Below are 22709 nucleotides of genomic sequence, written 5' to 3' on the forward strand. Positions count from 1 at the left end.
TAAGAGACTCTCTGGGATACCTTGCAAACTGAGTAAGGCCTCTGATGCAATCCTTAGAGCCTAGCATTCTTACATGCATATGGAATAGAAACTTTAGAATTCCATGAAGTAAATCTTGCATTTAAAACTCTGACATCAAACACAAATGGCAAAACTATTTCTCAGTGTTAGATGAAACTATTTTAAAATTGACAAAAGCTCTATAACATTTCAAAGGATGGCAATAAGAAGCTAGAAGACTGGGATCTAAGCTTTTGGGCAAGTCATTTCCTCTTTTGTTTTTAAAAGTCTAAGAGGTGTGTAATGAACTTCTGATGGAGAAGATTCAAGTGACATTCCTTCTGGTACTCTAACATTGAACTAATTTTATTTCAGTAGCTAAGCTATCATATTCTGACACCCATAGCCCAGATGAATTGGTATGATGTTTCATATCTTCTCTTTCAACATAAAAGGTTATATATTTATAGAGAAATTAAGTATCTTCCTCCAGTAAAGCCTTTTTCTGATTCATTTTTAAAAATCATTTTAAATTAACAATATCGCACCAAAATAGGCTGTTACAGAGCATACAACTGCACTTAATACTCATTGAAAGCTTCATTTCCTTTCATGTGCTAAAACTGATAAGAAAACTAGGTCTTAAAAGATGATGGCAATTTGCAATAAAGATACTTCTTGAAAGTACATATGGTATTTTGTTTAGAGTTGTGGGCTCAATGTGATATTCCAAGATTTTCAATAACTACTTAAAATTGTTTCTTGAGATGTCTCTACTGAAACCACTGATTTACTTTCTGAGTTGGTGATAATGTCACCAGAGAACTGTCCAAAAACTATGAAATAAAATGTGTTAATACATACGAAGTTCTTTAACACAGTCATTGACAAGCTGTTGTTCCTTCTCTTCATAGGTAATAGTTTCTGTCTTTATGTGACAAGCCTTTAAGAAAAAAAAAATCAGTCTGTGATAACATCTTCCAATGACTTTACAGTATTCACTTAAAAACATTCAATGCTCATTTGAAGATAAAAGTCCATCAGTTAAAAAGGAAACATAAAATCCAAAAAGCTTTATCTAAAATAGATATGCGACAGGATATAATAAATATCTCCCCTTCATTCCTCTCAGGGCCTTTATACATGCCTATTCATCCCCCACCCTCACATGGTTCCCCTCCCCCTTACTTTTCTGGCTCGCTAATCCTAGGCTTGGATAAAATGTCATTTACTTAAGTAGGACTTTGATTCTCCCCCATATGTAAGTTCCAGAAACCCTGTAATTTTCCAACACAGTTCTTTTTTTTTTTTTTTTAATTTTTTTAATTATTTATTTATGAGAGTCATACAGAGAGAGAGAGAGAGAGAGAGGCAGAGACATAGGTAGAGGGAGAAGCAGGCTCCATGCACCGGGAGCCTGACGTGGGATTCGATCCCGGGTCTCCAGGATCGCGCCCTGGGCCAAAGGCAGGCGCCAAACCGCTGCGCCACCCAGGGATCCCTCCAACACAGTTCTTATCATAGTTTTAATCATTTAATTATTTGTGTAAACGCCATAAGATATATATTAAAAAAAAAAAGATATATATTCCATGGTGTGACTCTCTATTTCATCTATCAGTTTGCTTATCTATTTGTCAATGAATGGGATCTAAGGGACAATGGAAGGCAAATACACATGCCTTGGCTGTCACCCCCTTGTTGGAATATCAATAGTAAATACTTATTATGCCATATTTTACCTCAATACTACATGGATCTAAATCTGTGGCCTTTAAGGTAAAAGGAAAGTGGGAATCAGGTTGAATGTACCTTGGATCGAAGGGCCATATTCTCCTCTTCCAGTTCCTTGAGTTTTTCTTGCAGCATGTCCAACTGTAGCAAACCTTGAGATAAGCTAAAGGACTCATTGAACCGAAGAGGTGTAGAACAGCTGGAATCAGTTTCACTCTCTTCAGAAGCAATGGAGACAATTCGAAGTAATTCATCTTTCTTGGACAGCTCATGCTGCAGTTGATTAACCTGCAACCAAAGGGCTTGATTTATAAGATGTTCTTTATTTTGCATTATTTACATATAATATTGCTTTTAATTCATGGAGCAATCGTTTCTCACCATAAAATAAAATCATAAAACTAGCTGCTAGATTTTATTAAGGTTACAAGTGTTAAAAAGAGAATAACAAACCTCAGATACTTAAGACATAATGTTAGTGTTAACAAATGTAGCTTTTTCAATACTAGGTGAAAAGCCAATTTTTATATTCTATATAATAAGAATGTAGGAAGAAAATTTCATGTAAGATAATGATGCATTCATACGTAAAAACAAAGCAAAACTGAAGAACCTGCAAACTGTCAGTAGAGACCTCTCCTTCAAAGTCTCATCCTGAATAAAGGCTCATATTTTTAAGCTTTTAAGTTAAATATAACTCTGCATGACTTTCTAACTTTAGTTTTGTAAAATAAATATTTTCACAAAGGCTCAAATGTTATTAAACACAATGCATTTATAAAATAAAAATGAAACCAGATAATAACAAACAACAGCAAATTTTAAATGTAACCATTCAGGTTAAGAATAAATCAGTTCTCTCTAAAAATATTTATTGCATGAAATAAATACATTTTCAAAAATTTCCTTTTCCTTTTGTTTGGGTTTTTGAATAAAGATACTTCATCTGGGTATCTATTATTTAGGGTTATTTTTTCAAAACAAATTTAAGATAAGATCCCAAGGAAGTCTACGTAAAGGGAGGAGGAGAAAGTGTTAGAATCTAAGCATGGTGTTAGTTTCGTAGGTACTGAACACAGCCTGTTATATTGACTAAGGTAGAGTCACATGAGCACTCCTCTGTATAATAACATTTCATTTCTCTACTGGTTAGTTCGATTGTTGCCAACAAAGTCAACAAGTACTGGTGTTATTTAGCTACCTGTTATTTCAGGGGCACCGGAAAAAAAAATTTCTTCGTTGACCAAGAACTAATTATTTCATGCTTGACCAATGACTTACTTGATCAAAGGCTTGTCCCAGTTGCTCCTCCAGAGCTTCATTCTGCTCAGACAAGACATGATTCCGTTTTAAGAGAGCTTGTCCAATTCGAGCAGCTAGCTCCAGATCACGATCTCTCTGTTAAAATACCAAATACAACTTCTGAGTACAAACAAAATTAAATGGTAGTTTAGAAATTCTTCAGTTTTGCTAAACTCAAAAGCAATGTCCTAGAAAGCATCAAGATTCATTTTAATGTCCAGCTATCACAAATAAACACAAGGCCTGATACACAAGTGGTGTTTAATATGTGCTCATCAAATGGATGGCTACCAGTTATAGATTTAAGAGAGCATTTCTTTTCAAGTGAGATTTATTGATCACCTTATTAATTAGGATCAAGCAACCCAATTTTTAAACTTATGATTTGGGGGAATTAAAAAATCAATATAGCCTTTAAAAACTGAGGCTAGGGGCTGGCACATAATGAAAGCCCAACAAATATTTGTTGAATGCATTTGTCTATTAAGCATGGTAATGATACAGTATTATGTTGAAAACAGTTCCAATTGGGATAGAGTTTCTATGCATTCAGTCAGAGGCTTAAAGGAAAGCATAAACAAGAGCCCTATTGTCAACTGCTGCAAAAATGATAATGTGAGATAAAAAAGAGGGGATAACAGACTAGAAGTTTTGAGACTATAGGTTCTGCTAAAGCATAAAAAAAGGAGTCTAAAGAAGTCAGTGGTAAAAACAAAACAAAACAAAAAAACCGTCAGTGGTAATGATGCAGGGAGGCCTAGAGTAAAGCCAAGCAAAGCAAGAGTTATTCCTTCTATATAAATGGTGATACTTAGCAAGGGTGTAGGAATCCCACCTATGTGATAGTGGTGAGGACTGTATTCTGTAGGATGAAAACAGTCAATATACCTCTAGCTGCTTTATATACATATGAGCATGGATGTGTTCCACTTAATCACTGTAAATAAAATTAAGCTTCTATCCTTTTATTTTATAACACATGAAACCAGGTGGATGAATTATCTCCAAATTTTCAGGACCCACTTATCTCAGTTTCCATATAGCCTACGTGGCATACACAAAATCAGTCTAGGGAGCTGAGAGGGAGAGGGGAGGGGTTCTTCGAGGAGAAAGATAGTTTCTTTAAGATCAATTGTAGTTGAAGTATAAGGAGATATTCTAAGAATGCCAATTGGAAGAGATTTACCACACACAGTAAAAATGTCATGGACAAATGGAACTCAAATAACAGTCCAAACTGAAAGTAGAAAAAAGAAGATGCTGCAAACTGCTGGTATTGATCTGCCACGGACCTACTTCTTGAAAGGACAGCTTTGCTCCAGGATAACAGCAAGGGTTTATCTAAACACACACACACACACACACACACACACACACACACACACACACCCAAACTTAAAAAAAAATTTTTTATTTGAGAGAAGGAGCGAGAGCAAGCATGCACAAGGAGGGAGGGGCAGAGGAGAGGGAGAGGCAGGCTCCTGGCTGAGCAGGGAGCCTGATGCAGAACTCAATCCTAAGACTCCGGGATCATGACCTGAGCCGAAGGCAGAGGCTTAACTGACTGAGCCATCCAGGAGCCCCCCAATTTTTTTTAAAGATAGCTTTCTAGGATGGGGAAGCCAGCACCATCATAAGAGCAACAACAAAAATTAAACCCTCTGGGGATCCCTGGGTGGCGCAGTGGTTTAGCGCCTGCCTTTGGCCCAGGGCGCGATCCTGGAGACCTGGGATCGAATCCCACGTCGGGCTCCCGGTGTATGGAGCCTGCTTCTCCCTCTGCCTATGTCTCTGCCTCTCTCTCTCTCTCTGTGTGACTATCATAAATAAATAAAAAAATAAATAAATAAACCCTCTGAAACTTCCTGACAATAAACTTCAGGAACCATCCTACTTTGGAATGCCAGTCCACTTATAACAATCTTATAATACAAAATAACCCAGAACACAGACATCACTGTTTTTCATTTGATCTGCAAACTTGATAGATTTTATGTGTCATCCTTGCACATGGGCCATGCTAATCTTCTCTGTATCAGTGCAATTTTAGTATACGTGCTGTCGAAGTGAGCACAAACTTGATAGATTTTAAATGATTGTCAAGGTTTAGCTTTCTGTACTAGAGAAAAAAAGATATATTCTTACCTCTGCCAGGAGGTGTGTAACCATGTCGATATCATTGTAAGTTTTGGTCATCTGCTCCACCCTGTCTGTGCCTAGAACTGAGACAGTTCAAAACAACTGTTTATAGTATTTAGAGATAACAGAAACTTTTAAATATTCATAAAATTTACAAGTTAGCAACAAACTCAGGCTTTTACAAAATCCCATTCAGGAGAATAAAAATGTATGTGAAAGAAGAAATGTTTATGTATTAGACACTCATGAAATAGATCAATTCTTACAAACAAAATGTACATCATACAGTGAATTAAGAAAGTTATCAAATGATCATAAGATAACCACTTCCTGAGTATCTCCTCTTCCCTCTGTAAGATTAGAAATTTGGTGTACTCTCACTAGAGACTGCAGGCCTAAAGAATGGATTAAATCACCAATTGTTTTATGCCCTAAATTAAAATTCCTGAGGGACAAATTAATGAGGGATTATGCTATTACAAATATATTTAATTAGAATTCTGTTGTAATTATCTTAAATATCTGTGATCATCTATCACATGAACTAATATGAATAAATAAGTAACGAACTTGTAGGACTTTTGCAGTTCTGTTATGAAGCATAATCTTCTTTTGCTTAATTAAAAACCCTTTATGAAAATTTCCATCATATCTAGACCTCTGCTATAAGATAAACTGTATACTATTACTTGCATAATTTAAGTCCAGTATTTCTGCATTAAGTTCAGGAACTGTCAATGCACTGTATAATATAGCTCCAAAGAGAATGCCTCGTATGACCCTAATGACTCCACAGTCACAATAAGCAATACCTTTTTAAGCTAATGATGCATACTAAAAGAGGGATCTTTTAATGTTAGAGTACACAACATAAAATGGATCTGTGTTTGACTTAGATTGATTTTATTATTAGTTTGCCCTGAAGTGTGAAAAACTAAGAGGCTTTAAAGCAAAAAAGCTGAATTACAAATTTGAGAGAACTTAGCCCTTCTTAAACTCCTATTCCATCATATGGAGGTGATACCACTCATCTCACAGGATCATTAGGAGGATGAAATACGATAATTCTAATCAGCAGTATTTATTGCTAAGTGTCATATAATTGTTTATAGTCACTACTCTTTTTGTTTGTTTCTTTGTTTGTTTGTTTATAGTCACTATTCTTTAAACACAGCTGGTAGGTATGAAATAGCCCTGATTTAAAATTCTCTGTAAATAATGCACTGTACTGGCAGCAGACATTATTATTTAAGTCACCTGTAGTTCCTTAGTCCCATCTTAACATTGAGGTTACCCAAAAGACACCCTGAGACATTTTTTACTTTTATTTGAGCTTTTTATTTTCTTCCTAGCAAAAATGCTTGAAATGAAACTGGGAATCACCTAGAACTTAATTATTAACGACAGTCTTATCCTAGCTAAAAGTAAAACAAAGTGCTGAGCTGATAGTAATAGGAGATGGAAAACTAAAGAGATCTGGATAAACCATTTTTACCCCCAAAGGATTTATATTTACAAGTAGAAAAACTGGCCCCCCGTAATTTAACCACAGGGATAATGGAAACAGGGTTTTGGGCCAAAGGAATCTTCACAATTTATTTAGAGTGTGAGGTCTCCACTACTTCCAGTCTCAATAAGATGAGACCAAAAGAAAAAAATTAAATCCTATCTATGTTCTAAATTAATTACAGAAAACCACCCATGGTTACAAACCCAAATGTTACCTAAGGTAGTGGATCTCATCTCTACACCTGATTTTAGCCAAAAGGCAGAAAAGGGATGGGTATCATCTCTACACTCTAATTGATTTGGAGGAACCCCAGGGCACACACAGTAAAAGATGCCCAAGTGTTCTGGTGTGGAGCTAGCAATTGAAACTACCAATTCAGAGGTAACACTCGAAGCAAGAACCAGGAATCCTAGAGACTCGGTTTGTTTTTATAAAACTAATTGAAACAATATATTATTAACATAGTTTATATTACAGGATCAACCAGAGTTGAAGGTGAAGTGGTAAATTTATTTTGAAGTAACCAGTAAATTAAGAATGTAATAAAGAGCTGTGAGCTACAAGTTGTGCATGAAGAAGTGAAAAGAAAATAAAGGACACCATCATACAGAAAAGAACTGTTTAGAATATAACATGTTTTAGTGAGGAGAAACTAACAATAGTGAGGATAATAATGAGGTGATAAGAACTCCTATCTCACAAGGTCATATAAAAACTTTGGGCTGCTCATTCTCAGTAATAGGCTCTTTGCACCATTCTGCTCTTTCTTTCACTGTTCCACCAAGATCAGAAGGCCTTTATCTGAAGAAATAACCAGTATCCATCTGTGAATGCAGGTTATAGGACAACACAGATCCCAGTTTTGTTTTAAAATCGTGAGCATATCTTATACATATAAATATAGGAGAGGCTGGAAGGATACACATTTAAATGTTAATAGTGGTTATCTCTGGGCAGGGATTATAGTTGATCTTTTGTTTTCTTTTTAGTGTTTTGCTTATTTTCCATGAAGAATAAATGTTATCTTTGCATTAGAAAAATAGCCGCTCTTTTCAGAGATTTCAAAAAGCAAAAATGAATTTTCAAATGCTTAAAGATATATTATGGCAAAGAAGTTAGATAATGCAACCAGAGTTCTCCAGTTTTGCTTTATGTCAAAGAGTCTATATGCTACTGAGCCCCAAAGGCTGAGACACCTCAATTGCACAGAGCAGCTCAAGCAATGTGTGTCAGTCACAAAGTATTTAAAAATGCAATGAATTTCTCTTTGCAGTCTAATCAGTTCTGTCTTCTCTTCAACAGTGCTTCTGGCAGATAGGCTGCTTGGGAAGATTCCAAAAGTACTCAGGGCAAAGCTCTTAAATGTTCTCTTGGCATTTAGGCATTGTGACTAAATGCTTCCAAAGTGAGAGACTAATTCTTCACTGTAATTCTGTAACCACAAATGCAGAGCCAAGCAGACTGATTTTATTATAATCAATTCTATCAAATCTTATTTTCCCTTCAGTTCTCAGCTGTTAAAATAAAAATGTTATGTAGTACAGAAATTAGCAGTGTCCTGTCCCTTGTTTACAGACTCAAAACTCCTAACTCTTAAAAAATTTTTATATATTAGGAGAGATGATAAACATCTTTACAGAACAATCCTTGCAAGTTGATTTTCAAAGGTTGTTAATTAATGTTCAACATTTTTGGTGTAAGATTTGGGGAATCTGATGTTCCTGAAAAAATACGGGGTGGGGGGGTAGAATATACATAAATCCTTTCTAATTCTTACTTTAAGTTCTAATTCTGCATAATTTCATATTGGCAACTCAATCTCACATTTTTTCAGGATGGGAAGGGCCAATGATAATCCATTTTGATATCCGTAATTTATATAGGATGGTACTTGATAGTTCTCTTATGTGCCCCTTTTCAAGATCTCAAGTTTTTACTACAATTACTGAAATTGAAAATGGCTTCTAATCTCTCCAACTCTCTCAGCAAAAAATCAAAAACAAAGCAACAAAAACCCAAACCGAAACACACACCACCCACGTGGCACAGTAAAAGCCACAAAAGCTCCTGGTAACTAGACAGGTCTTACAGTTTTAACCCCAAAGAAGTGACGGCTGCTCTTGCTGCTATAATACAGAGAATATTTCTGCAATATAAAAAACTGCCTTCAAAAGAACTGAGAAGAAAAAGAAGGTGTCTGATGATATAAACTGTCTAGGACAGGCCTTCCTCAACAGGGCTCCTGGGGAGAATTAAGCCCTACACATAATGATTTGAGTGAGACAATTTTCTCAATTCTGCCATGGATAATACTCAATAGATGTCTTGGGGTATCTAACTTAATTATTTTGTGTAATTGGTTGAGAGGAAATATAAAAATGCTAACCTCATGATCTGATTTATGGTTGATGGTTTCTGAACATCATCAGTTATATTTCTTTTCCTGCCAGTATAAAGTAGTAATTTTTGAGGGCAGACTTTGAGGAAAAGTATAACCAGAAGTAATTATTTCTATAACTGTATTTCTCTCCCAAATTTTAAACCCTCTGTAATTCCTTAAATTCTCCAATTAACATCACTAAGAACGGCCAAATAGCTTTGGTTGACAATGCTTTATACTGATGATTCTCAGATCGTAGTGTGCATCAGTATCAGGAGGACTTGTTAAAACATGGACTGCTCTGCCCCATTCCCAGAATTTCTGATTCTGTAGATCTGGGGTGGAGGCCCAAGAATTTGTATTTCTAACAAGTTCCCAAGTGATGAAACTAAACTTAAGAGACTAAAACTTAAGAGACTAAATAAACATTGCCTCCAACCCCCGACCCTTTTTTCTTATGCATTTATAAAGGGTACAGGCGATCCCTTATTCCCAAATAAAAAAATACCCTGAAAGGCAGATCAGACTTCTATTTTTAGCCTTTACGCGAACAAATGGTACCTTCTGTTATGATGTGCTCTGACCGCATTGCTCACCCCCACAGCTCATTCTTGGGTTTCTATCTTAATAAAATTAAGAAAATCCTGAAATGATCTGTTCTTTGAATATCTTAAATTTTATATATGGCAGGGAGTAGGATGGAATTTTTTTTGACCCACCCACTGCTCTCAAATGTTCTATTTTAAAAGTAAACAATCTCTTTCTGGTTTGGTGGGGGCTTCAGAGAATATCCGGTATCCTTTCATCCATGGGAGGTAGGCTCCCAACCCAAAACCCTGCCCATGTTTCCTTCTAAATTTATTTTTCTTTTTACAGCTCTTTCAACTACTTTGTGTTATGTAAGAGAGAAAGTGCCTCTGCCTGTGCCACCTCTTTTTAATAGTTGTAAAAATTCATTTTAAGGAGAACAACTATCTCCTGGTATGTGAGGGAAGTAGGGATAAGAAGAGGCTGAAATAGTACCAGGGAGCTAAACCCTGGGATGGCTTGTCAGGGTACATAATAATCATTCAGAACCACAGGTCCTGACATCTCAAAAGGATAGAAAACTGTTGGAAAGGGTCCGAGAATGTTTTGTATCTTGCCTTTTAAAACACTCATCAATTTGCTAAATAAAGTAAATCACTTATCTTTTACATTCATAAGATGCAAATTCATAATAAAGTTTATTTGTATTTGAGTGAACTGTTAACCAAAGCATTGATACCTTTAAAATGACATTGAAATTTTAAGTACAATACAGAGATTAAGCATTAGTGTACCAATTATAATCACCAATTATAATCAATCCTAGCTTACTTGCTTCATGATCTTAAGTATATCTTATAGAGTTCAATTTTCAAATTGTTGAAGTGAAAATAGTACCTTTAGACCAAAGGAATAGGACAGTTTTCTGGACCCTGGAAGTATGAATCTGTAACATCTTATTAATCTTAAGTTTTAAATTGCTTCCTTGAACTTTTGTATAAAGTTCTGAAAACCAAATATTTTAGAATTTGATTATCATTTATTTTCAAAAGAAGTTTATTTTTACTTAAAATTCTTCCTAAAAGTAACTCCATGAAATTATGATCTAAGATAGCTTTCTAGCTATAGTTCCATCCTCTAGTGGCATATATGACAAAGAAAAAGTAAACTAAAGGGGCACTTCCTGTGCCACTGTATCAAAATAATGACAGGAACTAATAAATTTAACCTGATGAGATTTCAGTTTGAATTTTCTTCTCACAAATTTAAAAATCATAGAACAAAGAGATATGGGAAAAAAACCCCAGAAAATCTCATGCAAGCAACTTCTCAAATTTGAAAGTTAAGAAAACTTTCAAATTTAAGAGCTTTAATTTAATATTCAGCTACTTATAAGAATTATTGAGGCAGAAACAGTTTTATTTGGGTTTCTTGATATTGCAATTCAATGTTTATAATTTTCCCCCCTGAACAGTAAGTAACCTCTTTCTAGGAAACCTACTATTAAAAGCAAGTTAAGGATTACTATTAAAATTAGTATTTCACAACAATCATTAAAGACACTGAAACACTCACTGGGAAAATGTCTAGGAACTGATGCAATGTCATATATAATTCAAATGAAAAGAATTTTACAAACATCAATGTTGAACTTACAGATTTTTATTATCTATCCAAATAGCTACTATGCACACATTTTTATAGTGAATTAATAAAAAAAAAAGTTAGCTCAGCCTGAAAACAGATGTTTGGAATGAGGTCAAAAGCAAAAAGATCTCCAGACTTTAATTATTAAAACTATTTATGTATCTAAAAACCATGCTTCTAAATGACTGACCTAGTTCCTGTGACTGTGTTTAACAGGAAATGTAATAAAGTAAGATAGTCGATGGTTCCAGATATCAAACTACTAAGATAATACATGTTTTAAGATATAAAGGGATATTAAAATTTTAACTTAAAATTTCAACTACTTTTTTTTTAAAGTTCCTTTTTCTACTTAGTCTGAGAAAAGTATCAAATAAAAGAAAGGAGAAATGGAAACATCTGAGTATTGCTTGCAACCACAAACACTCAGAGTCATAAGAATGACAAACCAGCTGCATCTAGACATAACACAGATCATCTCTTTGCGTCATGAAACCAGTTTGAGTTAAAGTACGTATACACTAAACAACGGCTAGGGATACTAAATGCTTTAAAAGTCGACACCAAGATACTTAGGATCTTTATTTCAATGGACAAACTCTAAAAGGATAAAAAATACTCACTCATATAATGGAAAGTCTCTTCAGCAAGGACTGGAGAGAGGGCATCAGACGCATGATGCTGCTGGTGTGGGGACCGAGTCCAGTCTTGATTTTCATATAAAAAGAGAGAGTCTACTCTTAGCTTATACTGGGGCAGCTGTTCTTCTAGCAGACTCACCAGCTCAACTTCAGGGAGATCCTCATTGGAGCAGACATCTAAAAAGGAGATTCCATGTAAATGAATCCAGTATATTCCAATTTATTAGGCTACAGAGAAAACATCAAGTGAAATTAGTTTGCAAAAGTAGGGTAACCAAAGAAATGGTAGTCAGGAGAATTTCTCCAGTCATTTTTATTAATATATACTGATACTATAGTTGGCCTTTCTGTTTCTTTAATATGAAAACTTTTATAGTGAAAATAATACCATGAATTTAAAAATATACTGCTTGATAAATATAACTATGTTTTTAAAAATTAAAATGAATTTGAACAAATTTCCTCCTTATCAGTCTATTTAGTGTTGCTTAAAAGAGAGCTGACCTTAAATAACGTATATGCTTGGGGGAAAAAGGCAACACCAAGCAACCAACAGAAAATAGCTAATTCAAAAGGAATGAAGTAACATACTCTTTAATAACAGATTTTGAACTCTGTGGGAAGATTCTTCAAAATTTGGAAAAATTGCACTTTGGTATATTCTCACAGTAGCTAGATATAAAAAATTAACATTTATTGGTTAAATGTTAACCAGTAATGTTAACATTTCAGCACAGTGTTCCAGCACCAGTACTAGAATAAGTACTTTATCATTTTTATTTTGAAGATGTGGTACCTTTGAAGTCCTGAATACCTTTCACATCACTACCCTCTCAGCCACACACCTCTGGCTACCTCCTGCATACAAATCTCTGAACACACTTGGCTTTTCTGCTTTATGTGTTTGCTCTTGGCTTCCTGTTCCAAATACTGCATATCATTTAACACTTCCCAAATTCAGCAGTTTGCAAAAAAAGTAAATTTACCCTTTTGACATGCCTAGAATAGAGAAAATACAGGATGTCATATCAACCCTCACACTTTATAAAGAGATCTGGTATTTCCTTTGTGGGTAGTACAAAGAAACATATTCTAACTCTGGCAAAGAACAACAAAGTTCTTCTTTTTTTAAAAAAAAGATTTATTTATTCATGAGAGACACAGAGAGATAGAGAGAGAGAGAGAGAGAGAGAGAGAGAGAGAGACATAGGCAGAGGGAGAAGCAGGCTCCATGCAGGGAACCCGACCTGGGACCTGATCCCGAGACTCCAGGATCATGCCCTGGGCTGAAGGCAGGAGCTAAACCGCTGAGCCACCCAGGCATCCCAACAAAGTTCATTTTTAAAAACCATATCTTAAAAGAATAAATTTCTACTACTTGACCTTAACAATGACACTTTATTAAATCATATACAATTAAGCTGACAACATCACATCCCCCATCTTTACCCAGGACAAGCAATGACTAAATAATTACAAAGATGAGGTACATTTAAAATCTTAAATATGGTTCTAAAGAAGCTCTCAACCTTTAGCAGGTCTTTTTAAAAGCCCTAAAAACACAACCAAATTTATTATTACAAATTCCATGTGATCATCCAAATTTTTCCTGCTATAAATATATCACATACAAGATTGTCAGTGTAATACTTGGAAGAAAAGAAGTTGACTATAAATACATGCAGAGCTAAAAATAGGTTGTGAGCAATTCAGGAAACAACAAAATTTAACATCCATTAAAAGAATTTTTATTTCCTAGAAATTGTCTTTTATTTTTTAGAGGATACCTCTTTCATTTTAATTGCTTAACAAATCTTTAGTGTAAATGACATTTTATTTTTTAATTTTATTTAAATTCAATTAATTAACATATAATGCATTATTGGTTTCAGAGATAGATATCAGTGATTTATTAGTTTTATATAATACCCAGTGCTCATTACATCACATGCCCTCCCTAATGTCCATCACCCATTTATCCCATCCCCCTATTCCCTCCCCTCCAATGACCCTGTTTGTTCCCTATGACGAAGAATCTCTTATGGTTTGTCTCCCCCTCTGATTTTGTCTTGTTTTACTTTCTCCTCTCTTCCCCTATGATCCTCTGTTTTATTTCTTTGTTTTTTTAAAGATTTTATTTATTTATTCATGAGACACACAGAGAGAGGCAGGCTCCATGCAGGGTGCCTGATGTGGGACTCGATCCCAGCACCCCAGGATCACCACCTGAGCCAAAGGCAGATGCTCAACCACTGAGCCACTCAGGTGCCCGTCTGTTTTATTTCTTAAATTCCACATATGAGTGAGATCATATCATAACTGTCTTTCTCTGATTGACTTATTTCACTCAGCATAATATCCTCTAGTTCCATCCATGTCATTGCAAATGGCAAGATTTCTTTTTTTTTTTTAATGGCTGAGAAGTAGTCCCTTTCATATATATATATATACACCAAATCTTCTTTATCCATTCATCTGTTGATGGACATCTGAGCTCTTGTGGACATTGTTGCTATATACATGGGGGGTCAGGTGCCCCTTCAGATCATTATATTTATATCTTTGGGGTAAACACCCAGTAGTACAATGGATCTTAGGGTAACTCTATTTTCAACTTTTTGAGGAACCTCCATACTGTTTTCCAGAATCGCCACACCAGCTTACATTCCCACCAACAGTGTAAGAAGGTTCCCCCTTTCTCTACATCCTTGACAACATCTGCTGTTCCCTGACTTGTTCATTCTGGCTATTCTGGTTGGTGTGAGGTACTATCTCTGTGGTTTTGATTTGTATTTCCTTGATTCCAAGTGAGTTTGAGCATTTTTTCATTTATCTGTTGGCCATTTGTATGCCTTCTTTGGAAGAACATCTGCTCCTGTCTTCTGCCCATTTCTTGATTGGATTATTTGTTCTTTGGGTGTTGAGTTTGGTAAATTCTTTATAGATTTTCAATACTAGTCCTTTATCTGATATGTCACTGCAAATATCTTCTCTTGTTGTGTCAGTTGTCCTTTGGTTTTGTTGACTGTTTCCTTTGCTGTGCAAAAGTTTTCATCTTAAAAAAAAAAAAAAAGTTTTCATATTGATGAAGTCCCAATAGTTCATTTTTGTCTTTGCTTCCCTTGCCTTTGAAAACATGTCTAGCAAGAATTTGTTGTGGCTGAGGTCAAAGCCGTTGTTGCCTGTGTTCTCCTCTAGGATTCTGACAAACTTCTGTCTCAAAATTAGGTCTTTTATCCATTTTGAGTCTATTTTTGTATATGGGGTGAGGAACTGGTCCAGTTTCCTTCTTCTGCATGCAGCTGTCCAATTTTCCCAGCATCATTTGTTCGAAGAAACTGTCATTCTTCCATTGGATATTCTTTCCTGCTTTGTTGAAGATTAGTTGACCATAGAGTTGAGGATCCATTTCTGGGTTCTCTATTCTGTCCCACTGATCTATGTGTCTGTCTTTGTGCCAGTACCATGCACTTCAATAGAGCTTGAAGTCCGGAATTGTGATGCTCTCAGTTTTGGTTTTCTTTTTCAACATTCCTTTGGCTATTTGGGGTCTTTTCTGGTTCCATACAAATTTTAGGATTATTTATTACAACTCTGTGAAATAAGTTGATGGTATTTTGATAGGGATTGTATTGAATGTATAGATTGCTCTAGGTAGCATAGATGTTTTAACATTATTTGTTCTTCCAGCCCATGAGCATGGAATGTTTTTCCATTTCTTTGTGTCTTCCTCAATTTCTTTTATGAATGTTCTACAGTTTTCTGCATACAGATCCTTTGCATCTTTAGTTAGGTTTATTTCTAGGTATCTTATGGTTTTTGGTGCAATTGTAAGTGGGACTGACTCCTAAATTTTTCTTTCTTCAGTCTCATTGTTATTGTACAGAAATGCAACTGATTTCTGTGCATTGATTTTATATTCTGCCATTTTATTGAATTGCTATGTGAGTTCTAGCAGTTTTGGGGTGGAGTCTTTTGGGTTTTCCATATAGTGTCATGTCATCTGCAAAGAGTGAGAGTTTGACTTCTTTGCTGATATGGATGCCTTTTTTTCTTTTTGTTGTCTGATTGTTGAGGCTAAGACTTCTAGTACTTTGTTGAACAGCAGTGGTGTGATAGTGGACATCCTTGCCATGTTCTTGACGTTAGGGGAAAAATCTTTATTGCGGTTTCTCTCCCTATCAACTCCTCTTCACCCCACAACATGTTTGTTTAACAAAATTGCTAACCATTTAAATTAGAAATTGTCTTTTAAGATGCATTAATGAAATTCTGAGAAAATTCAAGGTTACCAATTCCCTACTCATAAAGATACTTTTAAAAACACATATACACTTAAGGTTTAATAGATTAAATATCCTTGACTACTAGCTCCTTCTATTTGCTTTTGTATTTTTGATAATGTACTATTTACTACTCTCCTGATTATCCAGTCTTAACAACTTCCTTGATGACCTTTTAACTTCCAAATGTTCCCTCCATATGTCTACTTCTTTTTAGCTACATTGTGTCTATTTAGATTCAAGGATTCCTCTTGCTTCTCTTGAAGAGCCTCAAAATTGATCTGGCCTCATTACACTCAAATTTTCCTCTACTTCTTCACATCTACATTATGTCACTCTCCTATACAAGACTAACAGAGGTCTGAATTTCATCTAGCCATTGGAGAAAAACTTTATGAATATTTGGGATAATTAGTAAACATCTTAGAAAGGTCATGGCTTCTCTTAGCAGGATTAAATTAATGCTAGAAGAAAGCATAGTACAGTATGATCTAAAGTGTGACCTAGAGAACTCCATTACAAAGATTAAAAATAAACCTCAAAAGTATGGACCTTATTAGCAAGTAACTTAAGGATCTGTCAGAACAGATTTTAAGTCTTCCAAGGAAGACAAAAAATCTAAATATCTAACAATGTGACATTCAAAATATTCAGCATTTACTAAATATGCAAAGAATAAGCGAATTGTAATCCATTACCAGTAGTAAAATGAGTCAATAGGAATAGGCCCAATAATGACAAAGTAAACAACTTAAAAACAGCTATTATTAATATGCTCAAGGATTGAAAAGGAAAACATAAACTTGATGAAAAGAGAACAGAAGCTATATCAATCTTTATAAAACCCAAGTAGAAATAGAGTACAATATCTAAATTGAAAAACTCACTGGATAACATTAACAGATTAGACATTCTCCAGAAGAAAAAAACAGCAGTAGACATGAAGACATAGTAATGGAAACTATCTAAAATGAAGCATAAAGAAAAAAAACTGGGGAAAAAAATGAACAGGTCATCAGTGATTCCTGTATCAAACAGTCTAATGTATATGCAATTGGAGCCACAGAATAAGAGAGAGACAGAGCTAAAAGATTATTTGAAGGAATAATGGCTGAAATCTTGCAAATTTAATTAAAACTATAAATCCATAGTTCAAAGAAGCTCTACTCTAAGCAGGATAACACAAAGAAAACCCAAGAGAATATGTAAAAAGCAGAGAGAAAGACAAAGGAAAATTACATTTAAGGGAACAAAGACAAGAATAAACTCATCAGAAGCAATGCAAAATAGATGACAATAGAATGCTAATATTAAAATATATAAAAAGTCATCACAGAACTCCATACCAGTGAAAACAGCTTTCATTAAAGGTGAAACAAGTCTTTTTTCAGACAAGTATATTGCCAGCTGACCTATAGTACAAGAAATATTAAACTTCCTCAGGCAAAAAGGACACAAAATGCAGAGTTCACTCTACAAAAAGAGATAAAAACTGGCAGAACTGGTAAATCTGTATGTAAATATTTGACTTTTATTCTCACAATTTATTCAATTTATAAATATTTAGAGTAAAAACAGTAATTATGTATATAACTTGTAAATGTAAAAGACATAACAACAATATATAGAATGATGAGGGAAAGAGAAGATTATTGTTGTAAGGATATCATTTTATGAAATAGTATAATGTTATTTGAGGATGTACTGCAGTAAGTTAATAACGCATATTGCAAACACAGAGCAACCATTTAGAAAAATGAGAAATGTACCTACTAAGTCAATAGTGGGATTAAAATGGAATCCTAAACAAAACAAAAGAAAATGAATACCCAAAACTCAGGAAAAAAGAAAAAAAAGACATTAAGTGGAACAAAGAGAAAATAAATAGTAGTACAGAATTTACTGACTCAACCAAATTTATAATTATATCAAATGTAAATTGTCTAGGGGTGCCTGGGTGGCTCAGCTGGTTAATCGGCCATCTTCAGTTTAAGTCATGACCCCAAGATCCTAGGATCCAGCCCCTCATTGGGCTCCCTGCTCAGCAGGGAGTCTGCTTCTCCCTCTCCTTCTCCACCTGCCCTCATACTCTCACTTGCTCTCTCTCAAATAAATAAATGAAATCTTTAAAAAAGTGTAAATCATCTAGACACACCAATTATAAAGTAGAGATTTTCAGACTGAATTTTAAAAAAACAAGATCTAACTATAAGCTCTCTATAGATGTCCTTTAAATATTTAGGTAAGTTAAAGGTAAAAGGATGAAAAATGCTATCATACTAATTCTATACAAACTCTTTTCAAAAATAGAGGCAGGAATATTTTACAAATCATTTTATGAGGCCAGCATTATTCCAATACCAAAACAAAGACATGCAAAAAAAAAAGTACAAGCCAATAGTTTTCATAAATGGGGCACAACGCATACACACAAAACATTAATACAACAAATCCATAATCTATCAGAAGGATAATACATCATGGCTAAGGGGGGGTTTCCCCACAAAGTTGGTTTAAAAATTCAAAAGTAGAAAAAATAAAAAAGTCAATAGAATTCACCATTAACAGACTAAGAAAGAGAAACCATCTCAGTAGTGGAGAACAGGCATTTGACAAAATTCAACATCCATTCATGACAAAAATCTCTTATCCAACTGGGAGAAGAAAAACAACCCCCTAATTTTAAAAAGGCCATTCTAAAGAAAATTAATAGTGTGACTGTAACTTTTCTCTAATATTGGAAATATGGCAGGGATGTTTGTTCCTCATTTTTATTAAAAAAATATACTGATATCTTGTACTATTCAAAAAGGCAAGGAAAAGAAAGAAAACACATCTAAAATGAAAAGGAACAGACATGTAAAACTGTCACCATTTGTAGACAACATTATGATTTACAAAGGAAATTCTAAGGAATCTATAAGAAAGCTAATGAAACTAAGCTGGGCTGCCTGGGTGGCTCAGTCAGTTAAGTGTCTGACTCTTGATTTCGATCAGATCATGATCTCAGGGTCATGAGATCAATCCCCACATTGGGTTCTGTGTTAAACATGGAGCCTTCTTAAGATTCTCTCAGTCTATCCCTCTGCCCCTCCCCTCCGCCCCCCTCCTTGCTGGTGTGCTCTATCTAAAAAAAGAAAAATTTTTTAGAAAAAAAAAAATAAGTAAAGCAACTTTGCTACTACTTATCTAAATGCAAAAGCAAAAGCTATAAAATTTTTAAAGGACAACAAAGGAGAATATCTTTGTGATCCTGAAGTATGTGAAGATTTTTTAGAAGCAACACAAAAAAACTAAACTATTATAAAAACAAAAATCAGTAACTAGACTCCACCAAAATTTAAAACTTTTGCCCTTCAAAAAGCATCAGTATCTGGCTGGCTCAGCCAGCAGAGCACAGGACTCTTGATCCTTGGGGTTGTGAGTTTGAGCCCTACATTGGGTGTGGAGATTACCTTTTTTTTAATTTTTTTTTAAAACTTTTTAAAAAATTTTTTATTTATTTATGATAGTCACACACAGAGAGAGAGAGAGAGAGGCAGAGACACAGGCGGAGGGAGAAGCAGGCTCCATGCACCGGGAGCCTGATGTGGGATTCGATCCCGGGTCTCCAGGATCGCGCCCTGGGCCAAAGGCAGGCGCCAAACCGCTGCGCCACCCAGGGATCCCTGGGTGTGGAGATTACTTATAAACAACAGCAAAGATGAAAAGCCAAACCCGTATAGGAGAAACATTTGCAACCCATAAGTCTAACAAAGGACTTCTATCTAAATACACTTACAATTCAATGGTAAGAAAAATTTTACAATGGGCAAATGATTTGAACAGACAACTCAAAATAAGATCCAGAAATGGCCAATAAGCACATGAATAGATAGATGCTCAACATCATTAGTCATCGGGGAAAAATAAATTAAACCCACAAAGAGATACCAGTATATACCTACTAGAATGGCTGTGATCAAAAACATTAACATTACCAAGTGTTGATGCTGCAGAACAGAGGTCAGCAAAGCAGGCTCTAGCCTACTGCCTCTGCCCGATTTTGTAAATCAAGTTTTATTGGACCACAATCACATTTGTTTTTTATGTATTGTCTATGAGTGTTTTTCTGCTATAACATCAGAACTGAATTGTAGCAATTCAGCAATGAAAATGATTGAATTACTGATACATGCTGCAATGTGGATAAATCTCAAAAACATTTTGCTGCACAAAAAAAGCCAGACATAAAAGACACAGACTAATTTATATTAAATTCTAGAACAAGCAAATTTTATCTATTGTGACAGAGAGCTGATCAATGGTTGTCAGGGGCCAGTGGTTGAGAGAAGGGGGCTCTGGGTACAAAGGAATTTTTGGGAGGGCAATAAAATGTTCTACAACTTGATTGTACCAGTGGTTACATGAGTGTATATATTGTCAAAGCCAAACTGTGCACTTAAAATGGTCATACTTTATCTTAATAAAGAGATTACAATAAAGCTGAATTAAAAAATGGAAAAAACTTTCGGTTTGGATAGATTTCAGAATTTTTTGGAGTTTAGAAAAGTACTGCTATGTGTATACTGTATGATTATAACAACTACATTTGGTTTTGTAGCAACATCCCATATTTAAATACATTAGTACATTTTCAGCAAACAAACATTCACACTAAGTGAGGCTAAGTCTAGAAATAGCTATATAGGTCAGGTTTTGTGGACCAATGAATTTTATAGCCAAAGTTAAAACTCTGGGTTGTTCAGAGTTTTTTGATTTGGTCTTACAGAAAAGGGCTTGTAGGCCTGTACCTGTGTTTGAATAACCAATCTATAGGTCCTGAGAGCTTCTTAAATGTCATGAACTGTTGTCATGTGTTTGCAGGGTAAACAACTCTGTCTTTGTGGAAGATATGAGTAGAAAGACAAAAGGGGAAGGGAAGTATGATGTGGTTCCTGCTGACCAGGGCTCATGCAGTAAAGGAGAATCCGACATGGACAACATACAACACAAAAGGCAGATTTTGATAATTCAGTAAGAGACCAGGAGAAGGAAAGACTGATTCAGTTGGTCTCTCAGGAGATCGGGCTGGAAAGTGAGGCCAGGGTTTCAATGTGGCAGATCCTATACACTAGGAATAGCACTTCAATATTTATCAAACTGGACTCACCAGTGATACTTTCTGAGTCTCTGTGATTGATATTCATGAGGTTTTCTTCACCTGTTGGTGACGTAAAAATGGCATTCTGTGATTGACTCATGCAGGATCCTTTCTTGCTTTGGTTGACAAGCACGGCTTTGGTATGATTCAGAGTAAAGGAAATCCATCAAGCCATTTAATAACGAAATGGATCTGATCATAGATATTTTCTTTTAAACAGCTTTTTTCTGATGAGTCAAATGACACCTGCAGCAATGAGTGCTCTCATGTGATTATCATACCTGGAGAGTCATGACCTAAAACAAAGAACACATTAAGTGACTTTAGAATTCAGTATGCTCTTTTATAATGGCAGTCCAATTACCTGGAATCTCTGTCGCTGAGAATGCTTTCCTAGTGATGTAACATACAACATGGATAAATCTCAAAATACTTATGCTGGATAAAAGAAATGAGTCAAGAAGAAAATATACAGTTTATTACTGCATTTACATAATTTTTTTTTTACATAAAATTTTAAAAAATGTACACCTATCTACAGTAACAAAAAGCAGATCAGTGGCTGCCTGGGGCTGGGGAAGGGATTAGCAAAGAACAGGAGAAAAGTTTGGGGCATGATGAATATGTTCATTATTGTGATGTGTGGTGGTGGTTTCACAATTATATACACATGTCAAATTGTTCACTTGAAATAGATGCAATCTACTAATATATTATAATAATGTTAAAAAAATTCAAAGATAATCAACTGTTTAAAGTAAAATAATATAGACATGGGGTCTATAACATACGAAGAAGTAAAATATATTACAATACTTGCACAAAGGTGAGGAGGAGAAAAATGGAAATATACTATTATAAGGCTTTTATATTATACATGAAATAGTAAAATATCTGTTGAAGGTAAACAGCAATAAGTTAAAGATGTATACTATAAACCGTAAAGTAGCCAATAAAATAACTCAAGAATTACAGACAATAAACTGACAAAGGAGATGATATGGAATAATATAGTTTCTCAACTCTGGCACTACTGGTATTTGGGGATACCAAAGTGTGGTCATGTGCCTTGCAGGATTTTTAGCAGTATGTCAGCAGAATTTTCTCATCAGACCCTCTCTCAGTTTTAAAACCAAAAATGTCTCCAGACATTGCCAAATGTCCCCTGGTAGGCAAAATCACTGCCAGGTGAAAACCAATGATATAAAAGGTGCTCAACCTCATTTATAACTAACATAGATAAAAATGTAAAAAAATTATTTTTCACGTATTAGATTAGCAAACACTGTTTTATTATATCCCTTGTTGGAGAGGGGTCAATAATTGTTTTGGGGCAGCTTCAGCTTTCTCCAACAGCACAGACCTTTGAACCCTCAGGTCTTGGCATATTTGTGATGCCTGG

The 22709-nt window shown here is 35.0% G+C and overlaps 1 protein-coding gene and 1 non-coding gene across 4 annotated transcripts in view; both read right to left on the reverse strand.

Annotated features, from left to right (window-relative positions):
* TRAK2 (trafficking kinesin protein 2) overlaps positions 1-22709 on the reverse strand; it is a 65254-nt gene that overhangs the window by 18250 nt on the left and 24295 nt on the right. The window contains exons 2-7 of one of the 3 annotated variants that reach the window (XM_041737128.1): positions 21317-21603; positions 11864-12058; positions 5182-5258; positions 3016-3132; positions 1813-2022; positions 865-943 (exon numbers count right to left, since the gene is read on the reverse strand). In XM_041737128.1, coding sequence (XP_041593062.1) covers positions 865-943; positions 1813-2022; positions 3016-3132; positions 5182-5258; positions 11864-12058; positions 21317-21407 — 769 coding nt within the window. In that variant the 5' untranslated portion in view covers positions 21408-21603. The remainder of the gene's footprint in view (positions 1-864; positions 944-1812; positions 2023-3015; positions 3133-5181; positions 5259-11863; positions 12059-21316; positions 21604-22709) is intronic. The other 2 variants (XM_041737129.1, XM_041737130.1) reach the window with 2 other exon arrangements.
* LOC121480852 lies at positions 5003-5110 on the reverse strand. Its single transcript, XR_005985119.1, has one exon. It is a non-coding gene; the product is annotated as a U6 spliceosomal RNA (small nuclear RNA).

This window comes from Vulpes lagopus, chromosome 22 (assembly GCF_018345385.1).
Source record: "Vulpes lagopus strain Blue_001 chromosome 22, ASM1834538v1, whole genome shotgun sequence".
Classification (NCBI taxonomy): domain Eukaryota; kingdom Metazoa; phylum Chordata; class Mammalia; order Carnivora; family Canidae; genus Vulpes; species Vulpes lagopus.